This window comes from Pipra filicauda, unplaced genomic scaffold (assembly GCF_003945595.2).
Source record: "Pipra filicauda isolate LSUMZ 115617 unplaced genomic scaffold, ASM394559v2 scaffold152_size1767362_pilon, whole genome shotgun sequence".
NCBI classification, from domain to species: Eukaryota; Metazoa; Chordata; class Aves; order Passeriformes; family Pipridae; genus Pipra; species Pipra filicauda.
The window spans coordinates 1087372-1108999 of NW_024104018.1; the positions used below are offsets into that span (position 1 = coordinate 1087372).

The 21628-nt window shown below is 42.4% G+C and overlaps 1 protein-coding gene across 1 annotated transcript in view; it reads left to right on the forward strand.

Moving 5' to 3' along the window:
* The window catches only part of KIF5C (kinesin family member 5C), a 70396-nt gene that overhangs the window by 27582 nt on the left and 21186 nt on the right, over positions 1–21628 (forward strand). Inside the window, exons 4-13 of the mRNA XM_027721044.2 lie at positions 3504–3608; positions 6209–6257; positions 6691–6746; positions 7635–7722; positions 9268–9392; positions 10814–10918; positions 11252–11400; positions 14098–14246; positions 17168–17343; positions 18662–18730. Of these exons, the coding sequence (XP_027576845.1) occupies positions 3504–3608; positions 6209–6257; positions 6691–6746; positions 7635–7722; positions 9268–9392; positions 10814–10918; positions 11252–11400; positions 14098–14246; positions 17168–17343; positions 18662–18730 (1071 nt within the window). The remainder of the gene's footprint in view (positions 1–3503; positions 3609–6208; positions 6258–6690; positions 6747–7634; positions 7723–9267; positions 9393–10813; positions 10919–11251; positions 11401–14097; positions 14247–17167; positions 17344–18661; positions 18731–21628) is intronic.

Consider the following 21628-nt stretch of genomic DNA (forward strand, 5'->3'; position numbering starts at 1 on the left):
AAAAAGGAGGATCATTCAGGCATTTAATCCTTGCATGGGATTGTTCCTTCCCAAACTGGGTTGTCTCGTCCCGGAGCGTTTTGGTTCAGCTGCGAATTTTGCAGGTCGACAGCAAAGTTTGGCTGAGTGAGAGATGAAAAAAATGAGCTTTGCTGGGTCTAACACCACCAGATGGTTTTTTAACCTGAAGGTTAAAGGACAAGGGAAGCCAGAGGGCCCTGGTGAAATGGCTCCATTCCTGGAGGATGCAATAACTGGTCTAATTAAGCCCGTCCTTGGGAGCGTGGGGGAAATCACTGGCTCAGCCCTCACAGATGGCACAGTCCTGAGTAATCCACCAGCTCTGGGTGTAATTAAATCAAAATGTCTGCAGGGCTGGAGCTGGTGCTTCCACGTGGCACGGGGAAGATCTCCTAAAGCCAATTTATATTCAGAATTACAAGCTGTGATAAAGAAAATGACTGGAGAAAAAACCGGCCGGTTCGCTGCTCTAATAAAGAGAAAGCTGTCATTTTAGAGTGGAATCAAGTCTACATTCAGCTTTAATCCCCCCTCTTAGCCTAACATCCTCTTGTGAAGTTGCTAAAGTATGTTGTGGAAGGAAAAAAAAAATTAAGTCTGAAGTTGGAGAAATAGTAAATCCTCTTGGTAAAGCTGTTATGGAGGATTTTCTGTGAAATGTGAAATACTTCCTAGTGTTGGTGTTAAGCTTCAAGAGGATATGGTGGTATAATAGAGCCAGGATGGGCTTTCTGACAGACACAGGTCTAAATAAAAGAGTTGCCACCTGTATAGCAGGATAAACACCTGCTTAAAAAATCACAATTTTTTTTTGCCCATGGGATTAAATTGATGGGCTTTGACCTCATAGGAGAGTTTTCAGTGCTTGGCCCCCACAAACTGTAGTTATGATGTCAACATCCTGAAATGAAACAGCTCTGTCTCCAATGTTGCACTTCTCCTGCTGTGTTTAAATGTGGAAATTAATGTTCTGCTTAAAATCAGAGGCTTTGATGAGCACAGAACTCTCTGTCCAGGGGCTTTGGTGGAGTCTCCTAATGCAGTGTCAGCTTTGCAGCAGCTCCAAACTCTTCCCGAGGTTACAGCTACATCCATGAGAGTATTTGTGGTTTCTTTCTCTTTTTATTCCAGATTTCCAGGGAATATGGTGCCTTTACCTTGCTCTTCCTTTCCAGGTTGTCCCTTCTAGTGGAAGGTGTCCCTGCCCACAGCAGGGGGTAAGAACTAGATGGTCTTTAGGGTCCCTTCCAACCCAAACCAGTGGGTGATGATATAAATTGTAGTGAGGCCTCTTATTTTAATAAAAACCCTCTGAAGTTTCTCTTGACTTAAAAAGGGAGGAAATCTGAGCCCAGGAAGTTGTAGAAGTGGTTGAGTGTCGTGCACACCTCGTGTTTTTACAGCTTGATTTCTCCTGTGAGCTGGAAGGAGCTGTGGAGAGGAAAACATAAAAGCATTTTCATCACGGGGCTTGTTGGGGCTGGGAGAATGTTTAATTAAATGCTTTTACAAGTTGTCGCTTCCCAACAATTATTAGGGGACGTGTTTATGGGCACAGCGATCCCAAAGGTGATTTTGCACCTCTGTGGCACAACTTTGGGTTCAAAGCCTCCTTTTTCTGAGGCAACAACCCAAAGCCTCTGGGAAAAGGGGCATGGAATGGCTGGAGCATTCCTGGTTCTGGAGCTGCCTCTGTTGCTGTACTTTGTAGTGTATTTTGAATTTTGCTGTACTTTGTGGTGTAGACACAGCTTTGGCTGGATTTGTGTGCCCTGAAGAAATACCAACAAATCTCTGTTTATCCTGGTTTAGGAAAAGCTCCTTTCCCCTCTTTGGGAAAAGCTTTTCAAGGACTTTTCCAGGGAGAAAGGCTGGATAGTGTGAAAATAGTGCTGCTGTCACTGTGTTTTGCAGCCAAGCGCTGCACTGGCAAACAAAGTGTTGGGGGGTGTTTGCACATAAAGTTTTCCTCTTCATCAAGGGTTTACTTTATTTAACCACCCCCTTTTTCATTCTCATAGTCTGGAATAAAACAGTGTCTCACTTGGGAAGGATTTTTTAGTTTTTGAGTAGCTTAATAAGATACTGGTTATGGTGCTTCTGCTGCAGAAGGTGATATTATTTGTGTAATATAAACCAAATATTCGCAGTTTAGGTACATCTGAGTGCTGCTTTATGGGGAAGGCAGTCAGCAAGGGAACTGATTTATCTCTGTTCCCTCTTTTTTCTGCCTCAAGATGTTTATGTAATTCAAGGGCAGAAAAACCCAGTAAACTGCTTTAAACACAGGCTGTGGGATGGAGGGAGAGGTTATGTCAGTTCTTTGTGTTCAATTGCCTTCACCCCAGGTTGATGCTTAGAAGTTGACTGTCATTTCACCAGCTTTAGATAAATGAGGCAGTGTCTAAAAAGCCTATATTTGAGTATGCTAATAAAGGCTGGGGAAACTGGGAAAACAGGTCAATGTGACCCACTAGTCATTCACAAACACACATGATATTGAAAACCACATGCATGTGTGTATAATTTTCTCCCTATTTTGCTAAAAAAAAATGCTGGTGTTTAATAATTTTGGCAATTTGGAGTTGTACCATTGCCCTATATATTTACAAAAAGTAATAATTCCCCACCACTGTTTGGAGTAAGACCCTTTTTGTGCTGTTCTGGGCAGTATTAATTGGCCAAAAATATATTCCAAAGGTGTGTCAGAGGTTCTGGACACCGTGTTCTGATGGAGTCTTTGACTACTGACTTGTTAATGCATATTTAAACAGTTTCATAAAACATTTAGAAATAACAATGCAGTCCAGGCTGTAGTCAGAAAAGGTGGTTTTTTTTTCAAATTAATATTTCTGTTCCATTTCCAGTGGTGTTAGCTCTCCTCTACGTGCCTGGCTTAGGGGGAAAAAAAAAAAAAGCAATGCAAGTGCTGTGCAGCCAGGGAAATTGTTGGGATTAGTTAATATTCATTTCTGGAAAGAATAGAGGAAGGTAGTTGTGCAAATGAATATGGAAAGCAGGAGTGTTTGTGAGGCACAGATCTCTGGCTATAGGCCCAAGCGAGCTCAAATCAGAATATATTATTGTAATCCTCAAATCCTCACAACCCAGATTTTCCTTCTGCTCTGTAGCATAGTGGGGGAAGAGAAACAGGATTGTTTAATGCTCCTTTTGTTGCCGCCAGGTTCCCAAATACCTGGTTTTAACCGGGCTGTAATTTGTGTGTTTGTTTGTGTTTGTTCCTCTCCTTGGTCGGAGAGTGACGGTGCAAAGAGTGGCAGGAGCTGCCAGAACAAATTGGTGCTCCGTGGGGTGAGGAATTCCAACGTTTCTGTGCACTGACATCGAGTAAATCCCTCCCCAGAGCAACACACACCCATAGGGACCCTCTGGAAGAGGGCAGGCTTGGTTGGACAAAGCTCTCTCCCCTCTCGTCCCCGAGGGAGGATTTCCGAATTAACGGGTCGGTTTTGCGTCCGCAGGGAAAACTGCACGACCCTCAGCTCATGGGAATCATTCCAAGGATTGCACACGACATCTTTGATCACATCTACTCCATGGATGAGAACCTGGAGTTCCACATAAAGGTAAATGTGGAGCGACACGTTACGTAACGGGATGGGGTGGAAGTCGGGCCGGGCGGGAAATCTGCCCTCACGCCGCGGATTTTTTTCCTCCCTCCCTCAAAAATCACCCTGTAACTGAGGATATTTCCTAGAAATAACCTAACCCAGCTTCTGGTTGTTGATGGAATTTTTTTCCTGAGCGTGTTTCCAGCTCAAGTTTCCTGGGAAAACCAGCCACCGCGGTCAGAAAACACTGATTTCGCTGCGGCTTCTCCAAAGGCTGGAGCTCAGCCCCGCTAATAATGACCATAAATACCATCAAGGACATTTGTGGGAATACTGACATGCTGCTGTCTCAAGGATACAAACAGCCCTGCACAGTATTTGGGGTTGAAATGGGGGAGAGGTGGCTTTGGGCAATTCGTGGGAGGATGTTTAGAAGTAATTTTTAGCTCAAAAGCTGATTTATGGGCTCTTTGTGGTGGTGCTCTAAGGCTCCATTTGAACACCCATGTTTTTCCACGTCCCTGTCTTGATCCCAGCCACATGATCTCTCAGATTTATCTGAGTGACCTTTAATTCCCACTGTTCATCCAGTCTCCTGGGGAGCTCTCAGCCATGGGGGGCATTGCTCCATCTGGCAGAGTCGGGGTCAGGCTGCAGTTCGTTTCCATCAGTAAAATTATCCAGTGGATTGCAGGAAAAATGGGTCCTCTGGGTCATCCCCCCCAAAAAAACCCACAGAAAACACATCTAGATGGTTTCAGTGAAGTTCAGTAGCTGAGCAGAGGTAGATGTGAAGGCACTGTCCCTTCTCCTTCCAAGGGGGATGTTCCCTGGGAATGGAGCTCCCTGAGAATGGAGCTCCCTGAGAATGGAGCTCCCTGAGAGTGGAGCTCCCTTAGAATGGAGCTCTCTGTCCTTCCCGTGCCTAGAAGTTAAGAGATAAGTGACTTTTTAGTTCTGGTTGCACTAAAGCACTTGAAGCACTTCTGGGGGAATATATATATATATATTTATTTTAATAATCTGGTGCCTCTGAACCAGCTCTTCTGCAAGGACTCAATATTGAGAACCTTCTTAGCAGGGCCTGTTTGTGGGGTGCTCATGAAGTACAGACAGTGGTTTAAAGTACAAATAAACCATTAAACACTTCAATAGACCTTAAATTGTAAAAAAAATGTGCTCCTTGAGAAGAGACACCTCTGAATTTTCACAGAAATGGCTTCCACAGGAATGATTGCCACTGGTTTCTTTCCATTGGCTGCAAAAGCTTTTCCCACGTGATCCCAACAGATGGAGACCCCAAGACGTAGTAAATTCCTGCCCCAGCAGAAGATATCACTTTATAAATCATGTTCTGCCAGCACAGGATTGTTTCAATGGCTTCCCATCATAGTTGACATCCATGAATATCTTAACAGAAAAGCTGCCTAAATAGCAGGGAGTGAGTGAGTGATTGTGCAGGGAGCTGTCAGGGAGAGAAATGCCTGTTCTGTCATCAGGAGCCAGGATTTAACCCAACTGTCACACTCCTTTAATAACTGAGCCAACATTGAAAATTAATATCATTTTTTTTTTCTCCCCCTCTTTAATACAGATCCATTTAGAACAGGGAAGGGAACATGTGTTGGTCCTTAGCAGTGTGTTAATAGGATGATAAGAAGCACGTGGGTTAAGTCTGGCTTAACTGGAATGAGCTGGGCCAGAGCTTGGCTTTAAGTGGGGCACAGGGGAAGTAAAGGCACAAAAGCAACATGTATCTGTATTTAATGGCAGTTGTCACTTAGGAAGATCAACTTGTCCCTATAAAAACTCCAGATAATTTATTTTTCAGGTCAGAGAAAATGAGACTTTACTAAATAGCAAGTTTACTGATCCCTAGAATTTAACCACCTAGTTTTCTAGTTAAATAATCCCTGGATGAAGCTTATTTAGGGAATGGTTAGGCCCCACTCCCCTAACACATTTTGTTTGCTTCTGCAAGTCAAATGCCCTTTTATTAAAAGACTCATTTATTCATTTTCCTTCTTAATTTTTTTTTCCTTAGGGCAGTTGTGTCTCTTTGTTAGAGAAAAGCTGATTTTCAGTTTCTTCTTGATTCATGACAGAGTCGTGGGCTTAATTTAAAACTTTAATATTGCTTAAGCCTTCCTTTAAAAGTTTAATTTAATATATATATATTGTTTAGGCTTATGTAAGTCTTATGTTAAGGGTGCTTTCTGCTTTTGTGGAGGGCAATATCAATATACCTTTTACAGATCTCAAATCTGACCCTTCTCATGATGCACCTGCACTGATATGAAAGTATGAAAATATGAATTGATTGACTCTGCTCAATATTTTTTGTCAATTTTGCCCGTGTTAAAAATAAAAAAATAAGATTTTCCTGAAGGTTGGGGGTTTTTTTGTACAATTTTCTGTTGAATCATTGATAAATGGAGAGGGATCAATGACTTGTAAATCATTCAAGATACAAGTTATGTTCCCAAGAAGGATGTAATTCAAACTGTGTGGGAACTGGGGTTTATTTTAGTTTGGTGCTTTAACAGAGATGGAAATACAGGCACAGAGATTTTTAAATCACCAATGTTTAAACCTGTTTATGATTATTTAATTAGGTTTCCTACTTTGAGATATATTTGGACAAAATAAGGGACCTACTGGATGGTAAGTTCTGTGTTTCTGACGTGGCTGAGTGACTTGACTGGTGCTTAAGGGGAAACAGTTACTTTATTTGGGAGGGAATTAAATTTAAACTGTGTGACTGGCTTTGAGAAGGAGAATTTTGCAGTTTAAATCATCTGATCTGTCTCTTGTGCACCTGCCTCTGCAGTGCTACAGAGCTTGGCTATGAATCAGTGAGCACAGAGGGTTTTACAGACCTCAAGGCAGGTCTGAGCCTCTCTGGCAGTTGATATTCTCAAAGTAAAACTGTATTTAAAAAATAAGGAGAGTGTTTTAGAGCACGTTCAGTTCAGATTACTCCTTGCTTTGCTTCTGTTAAGAGGGTTTTACACATTTAATACATTCAAAATGTGCCTGCCAGGACTACAGTTAACACATGTGGAATGTTCCTGATTACCTCAATCTTCTTTTCTAGTGTCAAAGACAAACCTTGCTGTACATGAAGATAAAAACAGAGTCCCATATGTTAAGGTAAAAGGATAATTTAATCCTCAGTTTTTCCTTCTTTCTCACACGTGCATCTATTTGCACATTTCCATTTACATCCCCCTGAAATGATTCAGCTCGTGTTTGAAGCCTCAAATGTTCAGGTTGTATTGGCTCCTGGATTGAAACAGTTTCCTGAAATATTAATGGCCTTGAATCATGTTTGTTTTATTTGCCTGACTTTGAACATTTCCATTTTGTTGGTATGGTGTTAAATTTTAAGTATTCCTATTCCCCTTTCATGTCAGATATGAAGGAGAACAACCTGAAGAATTTTGTTCTATAATATTTTGTTGCACGGGTGCTTTAATCTTGTAGTACTTTAGGACAGATTTGTTGGGTTAGGAATCAGTTTTGTGGATTTCTGGGCCCTCACTTAAATGTGATGTGTTTGTTATGGACACATGTGAGCCTTAATAATACACATAGAATATTTTTCTGTTTATTCTCAGCCTGAGGGGCAAAAAAACCCCAAGATAAAATAATGTATTCAGTAATGTTGCATTGAGACAGAGAACAAGGACTTTGCATCTTGTCTTGTAGTTTGAGAGAGAACAATTAATTTGGGTATGTAAATCCAACCCAAATTATTAACAGGAATATGTGTCATATGTCTTCTACATAGAGAAAATTTCCTGCTGCATGTTTGGGTTTGGCTGAGTCTTTAATCTTGTGAAGAGCAGTTTCCTCCCAAGTTTTACCCCGTGGACTCCTGAAAGTCACCCAAAGGCAGGTTTTGGTCCATTGCCTCGCTAACGAGCCTGGTGGATGGGGATGGTTCTCCTAATTATTTCGTTCATTAGTGCTAAATACTCCTCCTGACAGCTTTTGGAGCACTAGGAATGTCTCTGATTCCCACTTGCCTCTTCCTAGGGTTGTACAGAAAGATTTGTGTCTAGTCCTGAAGAAGTTCTGGATGTCATCGACGAAGGGAAGGCCAACCGGCACGTGGCCGTGACAAGTGAGTGTTCCCTGGCTCCAGGGTTTGGGTGGTTGTACCTCCTGGTGAACTATTGATCCTTCACAAAGCACTCTGAGTTACTTACACCAACAAATTATAACCCTTTAAAATTAATAGTCTGTGCTTTTGTGCCCTTTCGCCGCGCGCGGAAACGTCGATCGGCTCGCGGCTGCGAGCCCCCGGATTTAAGACGTGGCGTTGTGTTGTTCCATGAGCCATCCCAGCGTGGGTTGTTGCACAGAATAAAGGTGTTTGGGAATGGTGAATAACTAAAATGGTGAATAACTAAAATAACTTGCATTTCTCTTTGTGCTGCAAGGCCAGAACTGGGAGCGATTCACTGGTCAAAGTGCAGCCGAGGAGCGCAGAGCAATTATCAGCCTCTGCCTGTTCATCTCTTGCAGTGACCTGGATGGAGTCCCAGTGATGGCAAAGCAAACAAATCTTCCTGAATTAAACCCCATAATAATCCCTTTGGCCCCTGCCAAACCTGTTGACTTGCTGGCATTGCAGGGATGAAAGGGCCTGTTCCCCAGTTTGTACTGGGAGATGTCTTTGATCCAACAGCAGACTTGGCAGAGCCTCAGTTTATAACTCCAGCCTTGGTGGTGGGGTGGTATTTTGGGTATATGTTTTGTTTTTTGTGGTTGTTTTTTTTTTTTAATTTAATTTAATTTGATTTATTTTGATGGGTAACTCCTTTCTCTTCCACGTCTCTACCTTCTTTCTTTGAGAAATGCTATATTACCTCATCTCTCCCGTGCTTTTCCCATCATACTGATAGAAATTCCTTCTCTTTCTTCTGAGTAGCATTTCCTCCCATTATTTCTGCTATTTTCTTCAACCAAAAAATACCCAAATACATCTTTTTTTCTTTTTTTTTTCTGGGATATTACCTATTGCTTTTGGTGCACTTGGAAAAGTTCTGACAAAGGTTGACAGACAATGAATTTTACCTGGAGAAAATTGGGAAATGTTATTGGAAAAAAAAAAGAATTCGGAGATCGAGGAGGAAAAGGGAATTTAAATAATTATGAACATTGATGGGAGTGGGGGAAATGTGGAACTGGTCTTATGGGAACAGAGAAAACAGATGAGAAAGTGGTTTACTCAGTCTTAATATTTTCTTTTTGCTACTTCATGAAACTCCAAGCATAACATAATTACAATCACGCTTAAAGCAAGTGGAAGCTGAACTTGTAGCTACCTGTGTGAAGGAGGATTGTGAAGTATGTAAGCAATTAAAATCATTCTGAAATTTGAATTTAAATAGTGTGGGTTTAATGAAAACTTCTGCTAAACTTTGGGAGACCTCACACAGTTGCACCAAGACCTTCCCAGCTTCTTTTTATTGCAATTATTATTATTTTGGTCGTGCTGGGAGAGAGTGGAAGCTTGTTTTGTAGCCCATGAGCTTTATTTAGGGCTCTTGCAGTGGTCTGGGCTCTCCTTGTGTTTTTGAATTTGGTGACCATAGCCCAGCTCTGATGACACCCAACCCCTTGTCAGGTTTTAAAGCCATTTAAACCAAGCCTGTGATTGCAGATATGAATGAACACAGCTCCAGGAGCCACAGCATCTTCCTTATTAACATTAAACAAGAGAATGTGGAAACTGAGAAGAAACTCAGTGGGAAGCTCTACCTGGTGGACTTGGCTGGAAGTGAGAAGGTGAGTTTTCCTTTCCCCTGAACGATCCTGGTGGGATCAGTGCAAACTGAGGGAGATTTTACAGAAAAATTACCTTAGATTCTCTTTAGGAAGGTTATTTTCACTTTTTTGAATGTGTGGGATGGAGAAAAGGAGCAAATCTGAACTGTTGGTATGAAATGCCATCCCCCCAAAACCTGCAATCACTTATAATGGAGTGACTTATATATATAACTTTACATTTAGTTATGGGTGTTTGAAAAAAGAAATGTAATTTTTATTGGACAGCTATTTTAATTTGCTTATATTCAAACGTATCCTGTTTCTAGATTTTCTGTAATTATTGCACATATTACAATGAAATGCCAGCAGTTAACACAGTTTTGTACCTTAAGTCTTTTTGAACTCCCTGAATGTCTCTCTTGATTGTGGTGACTATTTCTCCTTTCCAATGTAGAAAAATAATAACCAGAAAAAACCCTTTATCTATTTGCCAAAAGAGTAATGGTCTAGAACAGTATTACAGTGCAAAAATATATCCCAGTTCTCATTCTCATGCCTTCTGGAGTGTTCAAAACTGGTTTGAATGGTGTTTTCAGGTTGCTTGTTGGGGCACACTAATTGATAACCCACTGGTACAATGCAGGAGTTAATAATGTTGATGTCTATGATTGCATATGTTATTATGTGTTAAATTAAAAGCTCTTTATGGTGTTTATAAAATGGGGGCCTACTCAGGCACTGCACTTCTCTGAAAAAATTAACTTTTATGGTTCACTATGTTTGGATGTTGTACAGAAAACCTGAAAGAAGGGTTTCCTTGGTGGGTTGTCTTCTTAAAAAATCCAATTATTTTCTTTTTTATGTCATGTAGCATTTTTAGAGGAAAGTACAGATAGTGTAGTTTTAATTAGAGAAAAAATATGGCTTTATTCTACATTTCTGTGCCTTTCCCCACTCACCCCCTCAAAAAAGAGAGAGAGAACAGACTACAAACCCTGTTGCTGCCTGGAGGAGTGCTGGTCCCAGGACACCATCCTCGGGATCCAGTCTGTGGACAGCAAACCCTGCATTCGGGATGAGTGGGATCACACTTTCCTGTCCTGATACTCTCAGTCCACACAGGCCAAATACAAAGCCAAGATGCTCATTTTGAGTGTGCCCTGAGAACGTCCCTGTGGTGTTCCCTCTCTGGATGGTCTTGGAATTGATCTCCAAGTGTGCTCAGGCGAGCACAGATTTCTCTCCCTGAACAAAATAAAGGTCAACTTGCTCTTAGGGGTGGAATTATTACAGGCCTCCCCTAACAAAAAAGTCCATGTAAAGTTCTCCTCCTTCATGCTCTTGGCTTGTTTTAACTCCAAGAGCATCTTTAGCTGTTGCACTGTAGCTCTGTGTGTGCCCCCATGGCTGAGCCTGACTGTTCCTGCTCTCTTTGGTAGGTCAGCAAAACTGGAGCGGAGGGAGCTGTTCTGGATGAAGCTAAAAATATCAATAAGTCTCTGTCTGCTCTAGGCAATGTGATATCTGCCTTGGCAGAAGGAACTGTAAGTAATCCTGTTTTGTGTCGTTGAAAAATGGCTTTTTATTTATGTGTTTCTTCGCCACCCGCATCGAGGAGGAAAAAAAAAACAAACGAGCTAACATTTCAATTCAGAAGGAAGAAAATATTGGCTTTCCAGCCACAAACCAGTGACACTCGTGCTGCTCTGCCCGAGATAAGAAGCTAATTCTCAGTGATTTCACTCCAGTGGTTATCCAATCTTAGCACAATCAAAACAATTACCCCTCAGAACCGCCTCAGATCTGTTACACCTGTCACCGTTGGCTCTCGTGTTTAAAATGAAATTGTTCTTGTCTCTCGCTTGTGTTTGGATCAGAAAACCCACGTTCCGTATCGAGACAGCAAAATGACCCGGATCCTTCAGGATTCCCTGGGTGGGAACTGCAGAACCACCATTGTCATCTGCTGTTCCCCCTCGGTGTTCAACGAGGCAGAGACCAAGTCCACCCTGATGTTCGGCCAGCGGTGAGTCCTGCTGGGAATCCTGGGGGACGCTCCCCTGGGCTCTTCCACGTCTTCCTGGGACTGAGAGGGAATGAGGCAAGAAGGGAGTTAAAATAAGGAAGTTATGGTTTCTGGAGTCGTTCAGAAATAGGACTGGAGAAGTTGAGAGAGCTGTCCCTTCGTTCCCAACGGCACCAGAAAAATAAATGTTAATGTTGGCCAGCAGCTGCTCTGCTTAAAAGCCCTGGTAGGTTTTCCTGCAGAAAGTACAAAGTGTTATCACAGTGCTTTTGGATTTTATGGGGAAGGTAATGGCACTGGGCAGTTTTCTGTTGGATAACCCAGTGGAAAATGTTCCCTTTTGCTTCACCTGGTGCTGCCCTCGATGCTTTTAAGAGGTGTCTTCTCCTTGAATGGCACCTCAGGGATCGTCGTTAGGGTTCTAAAAAATATCTTTAAACCATTAAGAAAATGGAAGAATGTGGACCCTGGGTAACATTGACAACTTGGATGGATTGCCATGGTGCTCATGGACATTCTTGTGTTTGAAGGATCTTAACAAGCCCTCAGAAACGAGCAAGGACAAGATAAACGTGGATGTATCCAGGAAGAAAATTTCTCTCCCATATGTGTTCGTTGCCAATAATCATATGGAAATGCACTTGGAAAGTTTGCAGAAGTAGGTCAGGCTCATTATGTAATTACTGCTCTTGTGGTAATTGAGGAGAACTTGGGTACTCTGGAAAATTACTCATTTTGATTTATTTGTGTAATAGCAAAAAGGAAAAAGCCTAACAGGTTGGGATTGTTAGAAGTAGAATTTAACAGTCTGTAGGATGCAATGAATTTGTCTGAAAATGGGTTGTTTTCCACCATCTGTAATTTTGGGGCTACAAAAGAAGGCAGTGGCCATTAACTTAATCAGGTTTAGAGCTGCCATGTGGTTTTATTTCACCATTTTATGATAAGTTACAGGTTATTGAATATACAAGCTTCTACTTCCCATACCTATGTGTGCCACAGAAAATTAAAATAAACACAATAATTACCACAGCAATTAAATAAAAGGCATTAACAACTCTGAAGTCCAGCTTCCCTGTTAGATTCCAGTTTACCTTCCTCTTGGTTTCGTTTCTCCTGCCAATATTCAGTAAAATTGGCCTTTCTGTTTGGCAAAACGGTTTTCAAAGCCACTTCTGGCATCCTGACTGGCAGAGCCTGGAATGATGTGATTTGATTAAAACTTCTCTGGGAAGAGGAATATTTCATTTTTCTGGTGTGACACTGTTAAGGACCTGAATACCATTAAAGGGAAGGTACACGACTCAGGGGTCATTACTGGTTCCTCCATTTTTCCTAGCTCAAAAAAAAAAAAGTTATATCATCATTAAAATAAGTGTGAGAAGAAAAATTCATCTTCACAGGCCCACTACTACTAATCAACACATACATATCCTGCTCTCATAGTAGTGAATCAGCTTATTCTCTTTCTACTGCACCTTTACTTGTGGTTTTATATAAATTTTCATTTTAGTTTTCTTCATCCATCATTAGGATAAACTTTATGGTGTGATGGTTTTTTTTCCCCCCGGTACAGTTAAATGAGTGTGGAAACTTTAGCCTTGCTTTTGACAGAGACAATATGTAAACCCTGGCCATTAGGAGTTATTTGAAAAGCACGGGGTTATTTTAAAATACTTTTTTAAGGTACCAAAACTTCCTGCAAAGCACAAACTGGTGGGAGGTTTGTCTGTTATTCCTCTGCTTATCTTCTGTTTTATTCAATGACACCGGAGTCATTTGGAGGGACTCTGTCTGAGCAGTGGAGGGCAAAGATCTGAAGCTTTCTTAATTCACAGTGATTTGTTTGGTTTTTTCTTTTGCAGTGTGGCTTTGCTGTTGTAGGTGCTGTGCCTGGTTTTCTGCTTGCTTTGCATTCCCTGGCACGGTTGTGGAGGGCGGGTCGGAGTTGGGCACTTTCTCAGGAACAAAGTGCTGCTGGTTGTTGTTAGAAGGCTTTAAATTTTGGGGATGTTTTTGCCTAGAGAGGCAGTAAATCATGAGTAAATCATGAGTAAATCATGAGCCAGTGAACTCCAGTGGCACAGGCATGAGTTGAGCCTCCGTCCCTCAGCCCTGGAGTAACCCTGGTACCCGGCGGTGACCCCGGTTTCTCCTCCCTCCCTTCCTTCCACCTGCAAAATTGAATTTATATGGCTTTCAAGAAGGACAGATTTCCATATTTGCCTCGCTGGGTTGACATCCTTTATGCTGAGATGTTGGGAACACGGCTGAGTTTTGTTGGTGGGGTTGAAGGGATGGTTGTGACGGGACGGGGAGAGATGGTGGTCAGATGTTGTGGTGGGTCTCGGGCCAGGAGAGGCTGTGAGGTGACAGCTCACCCAGCACAGCAGGAATGACAGGGCTTGGCTTTGTACTTAATCCAAGCACACATTCCAGAGCTTCTCACTCTCATAGAATCCTAGAATTTACTTGTGTTGGAAGGACCTTAAAACCCATCCCATTCCACCCGCTGCCATAGGCAGGGACACCTTCCACCAGCCCAGGTTGCTCCAAGCCCCGTCCAACCTGGCCTTGGACACTTCCAGGGATCCAGGGGCAGCCACAGCTTCTCCAGGAGTTTCCCTTTGTGTTATGGCCAAACTTTGCACTGAGATAAAAGCCAGGCTGCAGCTGAGCCCGGGTTTTGTTGTGCAGAGCCAAGACCATCAAGAACACGGTGTCTGTGAACCTGGAGCTGACGGCCGAGGAGTGGAAGAAGAAGTATGAGAAGGAGAAAGACAAAAACAAGAGCCTAAAGAATGTTATCCAACACCTAGAGCTGGAACTGAACAGGTGGAGAAATGGTAGGTGCCAGGAATCGGGAATGGGGGAGTGTCTTTGTGGTATTAAGTTACATATGTTTAAATCTTGCCTTAAGTCACTAATTCTAAGTTCACATTCAGTTGTAGCTCAGGCTTCAAAATAGGAACTGAAAGGTGAAGAAGCAAAAACCAGGGAAAGCAGCAACAGCTGTTTACAGAAGGAACCATTTAAATTCTCAAATTATTTTGATGTCAGGTGTAGAGAGTACAGGGAGGCATCGCTACTTTTAAAGATGTTAATAATATTAATAAAGAAAAGGGAAAATGGCATTTTTGGAGGTTTTTTTGAAAGAACTCTGCTCCTCAGGCTTGAGAATCAGTTCCATTGTGCTTTAAGGTAACTGGGCCTTGGGGTTTTTTTAAAATTGGGTTTAACATTAGAATAATTAGTCCTTTAGTACAATGATCGGGAGTGATATCTGGTTGGAAGAATCACCACTTGTCTCCTTCTGTGGCTTTTAAGTGAAGTTTATACTGAGAACAGCCAGTTTTCTGTTTAAAAACAGAGGAAATTGCTGTTCAGGTAGGTTGTAAAATCAAGTGTAGGATGGTAGAGAAAGATTAATTTTTTAATGCATACATACAATTAAAGACGTTTTATTTAATCTGGAATGTTGAAAAATAATTTTGTCAAACCATCCTTACTTCAGATTTTTTATTTCACATTTAAAAAAATCAAACCCCACACTCCAAACCAACAAACAACCCCCCCCAACCCAAAGAAACCAACCCAGCATCCCTCCCGAAATCTCCACAAACCCCTGACAGTAAAACCCAGCTGCTTTGGAGCAATTTCTATTTTTTAAAGTGCTTGTCATCCAGGTCCTGTGTGTTGGTGTGCGAGCCAGAAGCATCTGAAGCAAGAACAAAATTTGTGATTTAATTAGAAGTCACGCTTTGTGATCTGGGTTTGAACAGCCTGGGTGCAGCCGCTGCCTGGAAGATAATACCTGACCTTTGTGGGCTTCCCTCTCTCATCTCCCTGTGCTGTTTGCTTGCCTTCCAGATGAGATGGTTACCTCATGATTGTGCTCCCTGCCTTTCTCTGGAGGCTCCAGCACGGGGAATATTTCCCTTATCAGCACAGTGCCATTGCTATGGAGACGTGGGGCTGCTCTTGGGAGTGCTGGGATTTACAGCCTGCTTCTTCTCCCTCCTTCACCCCGTGTTTGCTGAATGGGACCACTTTCATTTCCTCCCCAGCCCAGAATCTCTTTTTTTTTTGTTTTTCCAGAAATCCTTTCTCTGTGCTGTGTAAACAAGCCTGTCTCTGCTGTTTTGTCTAAATACTCCCCCTCCCCATCCCCCCCATCAGCCCTGCTGTTCTCATCAGTGTTACCCAGCAATACATTCAAAATACTATTGATTTCTTGTCTGACCCTCTGCAATCCCATCCTTTGGAAGGATATGCTGTCAAAGGGGCCTCTTTACAAAGGAGAGTTTCACAGGAATTGCATCTTGGATAATATTCCACTGGCGTGGTTTATTCCAGAAATTCAGAGGATATTATACAAAATAAATAGATATTATGCAATATAAAATGGTAGCAGGAAATGGGTGTGCCCAGTCCTCACTGGGGCTGGATTTCAGCAACCAGGTCTGTGTTTTACAGGTAGGAGGTTGTTGTCCAATGAATGGAAAATCAGACATTCCTTTTGGGAGGCTCCTGATGGATTCTCCACAGCCCAAGGAGCACTGCCCTGTGTACAAGCCTGACTGAGCCCACCTTCCCTACTCTGCTCCAGTGAAATCCAACAATGGAAAAACCCATTTACATTTTTCTCATTCATGACACAGAATGTCACCAAGCCTTTAGAAATAGGGCAAAAAAATATTTTAAGTGAAGTACATTGTTAAAGGTGACAGTACTTGATTTCAGATCACGCTTTAAGCTTGAAAAAAATTATTTACTCTGTTAGTTGGTCTTGCTCTTTCATGCCCTGTTTTGTTTCACTTTGGGGCCTGAATCAGCCTGTCTGGGGTTTGATATATTTGTCCTGTTTCCTTGTTTCCCTGCCAGTAGGATAAAACAGAGCCTTTTGGCCAGAGGAATGGCTGGTAAAGCTTTATGGGGCTCAAATATTGTAGCTTTTTGTGGAAAAGGAAATTTGTGCAGAAGGGTTGGCTCTAACCTTCCCACACCCTGAGCAGTGTGTGCAGCACTCAGGGGCTCAGAGTCTCCCAGCAGGCTGTGATGGGAGTAGATTTAATTTCTGGCATGAGCACTTTGCCTGTCTCTCACCACTGAGCTGCAGCGGGGTGGGAATTGTGATGCACCACCACCACTGAAGGAAATATTCCTTGGAGACAATGATTCCGAAGTAAAACGTGCCTGGTATGCACAGACAACATCTAAAAGTTGGTGTTTGTGCTTTAATTTACGTGGCAGAAGGTGAATATTGCTTTAAACACACCTGTCTTGCTGCTGTCCTGGTGCCCTCCCATCACCTCCCAACACAGCTGGAAATCTGAACAGAAAGGGATATTTAATTGCCAATAGTCTTTAGGAAGTCAGGGCTTTTCCCTCCTTATTTCCACCTCTGTTAAACCACGGAGTTAATCCCATCTGTCCAGGGCTTGAGTGAAGGCAGAGCCAGGAGTTCAGTGTTTTTAAAGGCAGCTGCTCAACCTGTTGCTCTGTTTTCGCAGGATGTTAAGGTTGGAAAAGACCTCCATGATCATGGAGTCCATTGGTGATGCATGTTTGTGTTTCCAACCATGGAGATCATCATCCTAATGAGGATGGCCATCTTTCCACTCCTACTTTTCCTTGTCCTTTGTATCCCTGGCAGTGGCATAAAGCCCTTCTTTGCTTTCCTGAGTCCCTCTCGGTGACTCTGAAGGCCCATCCTAAGTTATCCACGGTTTTGGACACCCCTCTGTCTTGGATTGTGTGCCTGCAGGAGAAGCTGTGCCAGAGGATGAGCAGATCAGTGCAAAGGACCAGAAGAACCTGGAGCCTTGTGATAACACCCCCATTATTGACAACATCACCCCCGTTGTCGCCAGCATCTCCACGGAGGAGAAGCAGAAATACGACGAGGAGATCGCCAGTCTCTACAGGCAGCTGGATGATAAGGTGGGATTTCACCCCATTTGCTGGGTGTAAATGGAAAACTCTGCCAAAATGGGTGGCTGGCTGTCATCCTTGGCCATCCTGAATTGGAAAAATGTTGGAAAATTCCAGACACTCTTCGTTGCATCAAATCAGATCTACCTCTGCTCCCTGTGTGGTTGTTTGGGGTCACTCTCCATGAAATCAGAGCCAAAGTTCCCTTTAATTTTAATGTCTCAGTACAGGCTTTTCATCACTCCTTTTCTTCAGTGGTTTCTGTAAAATCCCTCACCAAACTCTTCTCCCCCTCACAGGGGAGAGAAAACAAGGGGGACTGCATTTTAATATTTTTATAATGTATTAGAATTTTAAGGAAACCACAGATGCATCCCTTGGGTGTCTTTTGTTAGTGCTGTTCTAGCTGGGCCCCAAAGTGCAGGTGGCTTGTTTATTTATTTATTTATTTATTTGCACAGCTTGAAAGTCATCATGGGCACTTAAAGCTCTCAGCAATACACTTACCCAGGGCTGGCCATTAATAGCTTTGGCTTGTGTGAAAATGATAATTGGAGGTAAAAAAAAAAAAAGGCCCACTAAAGCCATTGACCATTGTGGATGAGAGCAGCATAAAAGGCTGTCTAGAGAAAGGGGAGCTTTCATCATGAATCAATATTCAATTCTAAATTTCAGTTGTAATTAGCAGGGAAATGTCAGAGAGGGAAAAAAAAAAAAGCTCCTCTGTGCCCTTGTCTGTTAATGTTGGAGTTTGGCTGCTTGTGAATAGCCAGGGAGGGAGCAGGTTGTGTTTAAACCTTAATTCTGATGTGCACGAGGTCTCTGGTTACACCCAGCAGTGTGTTGATGGCATTGAAAAGAGCAGTTAAGGTCTTTAAGAAATTACACTTATTTTTCTGATGGAGAATACGTGCCCAATCTCCAGCTTTTACATATTGATCAGGAAAAGGAAAAAAAAAAAAGGCAACCATTCTTTCACTTTCCTCCTCAAAAGTAGCAAAGCCCTTTGAATTATTCTTGAGGGAACTGGCAGCAGGTTTGAGTTTTGCCCTAGAAAACACAGGAAGAAAATTTGGTGCATTATTGCAGGACTACAGGAAATGAGATGGCATTTAATCCCCAAAACTACTCCAAAATATCACCATTTATTTGCATTTACTGTGTAGTTCTGTGTATGTATATTTTGCTCCCCTCTCACACCGCTCCAAGGTGCACAAGGTTTGCTGTATTATTTTTCCTTCTTTTCTAGAAAGGGGAAATAAAAAGTGACCAAATGAGAACAGTGAAAAGAAACTAAAAAAAATCTCCAACCCTTTTTTCGTTGCAGGACGATGAAATCAACCAGCAGAGCCAGTTGGCTGAAAAACTAAAGCAACAAATGTTGGATCAAGAGGAGGTAAGCAAGTTAAACCAAAAAAATAAACCAACCAAATGAAAAACTCTTACATTTTCCTCACGAGCCCCTCGTTTAGTGATTCTGTCACAGTTGTTCATATGAACTGGCTAAAATTCAATAGGCAAGAGAAACCTGTGTGTCAGCCAGGTTTAAACTTCAAATTTCATAATACTGGCAGAAGAACATTAAACCTTGATAACTCCTCATAATAACAATCCATCCTGCTGGGAGGTGCTGCTGGAGGTCCAAGGTAGGAGTGTGGCCAGTATTTTTCACTTCAAATGTGGTTTTTCAGCATGTCTGTGCCCTCTCAGGTATCCAGACACTATGGACTGCAAGGAGTTACAGATTTTCTGCTCTGACTGTATAAAAATTACTCCTGGTAATAAATTACTGATGTTCATTATTTTGGGTAATTAGAGACAGTAATGGGAGAAGTCTGTGAGATGGAAAAATTGATTATTGGTGCTGCTACGGGCTTGCTTTAAAATCTTGGATTGCTCACTTGAAACGTTTGATTTCATTGTCTGTCCATAAAACGAATGTTTGTTGGTTTTAAGACGGGGGAAATATGATCACTAAACCTACAGTCAGGTTATTCCCTGGTCTGTCATTTGTTTACAAGAGGATTTGAAGATGCAGAATGAGGCAATAACACTAAATCACCAAGTTGCCCAAACGTTGCTGTGATATTTCTTAGAAATTGCTTTTAGGCTGGCGGGAAATTGGATAAGGGCCATCCAGACCCGGAATATAATCCTGCTGTGGGAGTTCATCCATCACCAGTGTTCTGAAACACTGCTCTCTCTTTTCAGGCCACACTGCTAGGATTCTCTAGGAGTGTCTCTCCCAGCTGCCCAGCTGGAGCACAGCGCTGTTCTGGCTGCTTTTTTGGGGTGTGAAACCTCTCTTTTCATGGCAAAATCCTTCAGTCCTTACCCAAGCCCTCAGAAAGGGTTGCCAGGGCCCCCTTGTCATGTCTGAACATGGCTGTTACTCGTCACTCATGACTTACCTGCCACCTTTGGGGCTTGTCCTCTCTGCAGGAATCACCAGCCTTATCTAATTCCATGATTAAGCTCCTCATGCCCTTGCCACAGCTTTATTTGGCTGCCCATGCCTGTGGCTACACAGACACAACAGCCTTTTATGCCTTCTCAGCACCATTATTTTCTGATGTGTGTTGTGGTTCTATTTGTGTCATCTCACCTCTCCCATCTCTTTCACATCACTCTTCTCACCCAAAGCTGACTCTAAAGCTTTTATTTATTTATTTATTTATTTTCTGATGTCTCATTTTTGGGGGGGGATGTGTATTCCTTTGTGTTAGCTGGTTGGGAGCAACTAACACAATTATTCCCCATTCTCCACGTTCCATACTCGATATCACACCTAGAATATGAACCAGGTTTTCAGTGACCCCTAATCCTTGCCCTCCAGACCACTTTCCCCCCTTTTTTTTGCACTTTCCTAGCTTTGCTGACTTGGGAAATCTCTGCAGCTGATGTCTGACTGCTTGTTCAGAAGCTTTATCTGGTTCATCTCAGGAGCTTGTCTGTCTCTTACCTTTGAAAGCTCATGTGATATTTCATTTTTCAAGGTGTTTTTCCACCTGCTCTGTGGGAGGGATGTACCTGCTCTGTCCTGGAGCTGTGACTGGCTCAGTGATACATGAGCTGAGAGCAGCTGCCTCACTCTGCTTCCCCCTAATTAACCAGAGGCCTTTTTTCTGCTTGATTAAGCCAGCAGGTTAATTATAAATCTGAGGCCTGCTGCAGATGGCATTGGGCTGATATTGGTGTCTTTTGGTGCCTTTTCACCCCTGGCTGCTTCTTAGGGTGCATTTTTGGGGGGATTCTTAATACTCCACCCTGCACCTCCCATGCTGTGAAGAGATCCACGAAGTGCTGCAGCCATTGTCCCTTCCCTTTGTTTCCTGTTGATCCTTATAACGTGTCATTAGTGGCCTTTGAAAATCTCTTTTTTCCCCACATAATATCAGCAAGAACCTTCTGGGGAGCCGTGTTTATGCTCTAGGTGATGCACAGCACTCCTCGAAGTCACAGCGATATCCACGCAGAAAATTTCTTAAGTAAACGTAAATAATAGTTCCATCTGTGTTTGGCAGAAAGATTATTTTAAGCTATTTTGTTGTTTAAATATTTACATGCCATCTGGCTTTGGCAACTCGGCGGGGTTTTTCCATAACGTGAGTGCACTTCTGAGGCTGCAGCATTACCAGAGAGATAAATTTCCCTTACATCTGAATCCTCCCTGCACCACTTTTGGGCACGTGCCAGCCTCTGGAGCTGCCTGCCTGGTTCCCCATTTTCCATTAGAACTCTGAGCCAAAAAAAAAAGGAAAAAAAAAGCCCTGTCTTACCTGACATTCTGCTTTTTGTGGTCTGTTTTAGAGGGGGGGGTGACAGGTCAGGAGAAGTCAACCCAACTCAGTACAGCAGGGCAGGTTTTATTGCACTGTCCAAGAAAGCTTCAGTACAGCTCTATTAAACTAATATATGTATATATGTTAAACTAATCCATACATAGGAATGCTTGGAAAGAAGTGAATTCTGTGAATGAATGTCCAAACTTTACTGTTAGGATAAGCAGGAAAGCCTTCTTGTATTTCCTGCACTAGTTTTATACCTTATTATTCTCTATTGTATGCAAAGTTAAGTCCTGATTTTGTTATTATTCTCAGAAGTACAATATTAGTATTTAATGTTAGGTGGCACCTGTTGTTTATTTTCACATATTCTGCTGGTGGGTCTGGGTTTGTGCTGAGAACCCAGGAGCTGAATTTTCAGGACTTTAACATCTCACTGAACACTGGTTCAAGGGCAAGGGAGAGGACCATGCAAGTGACCTCAGCCCTGTCACTGAAACTCCAGCATC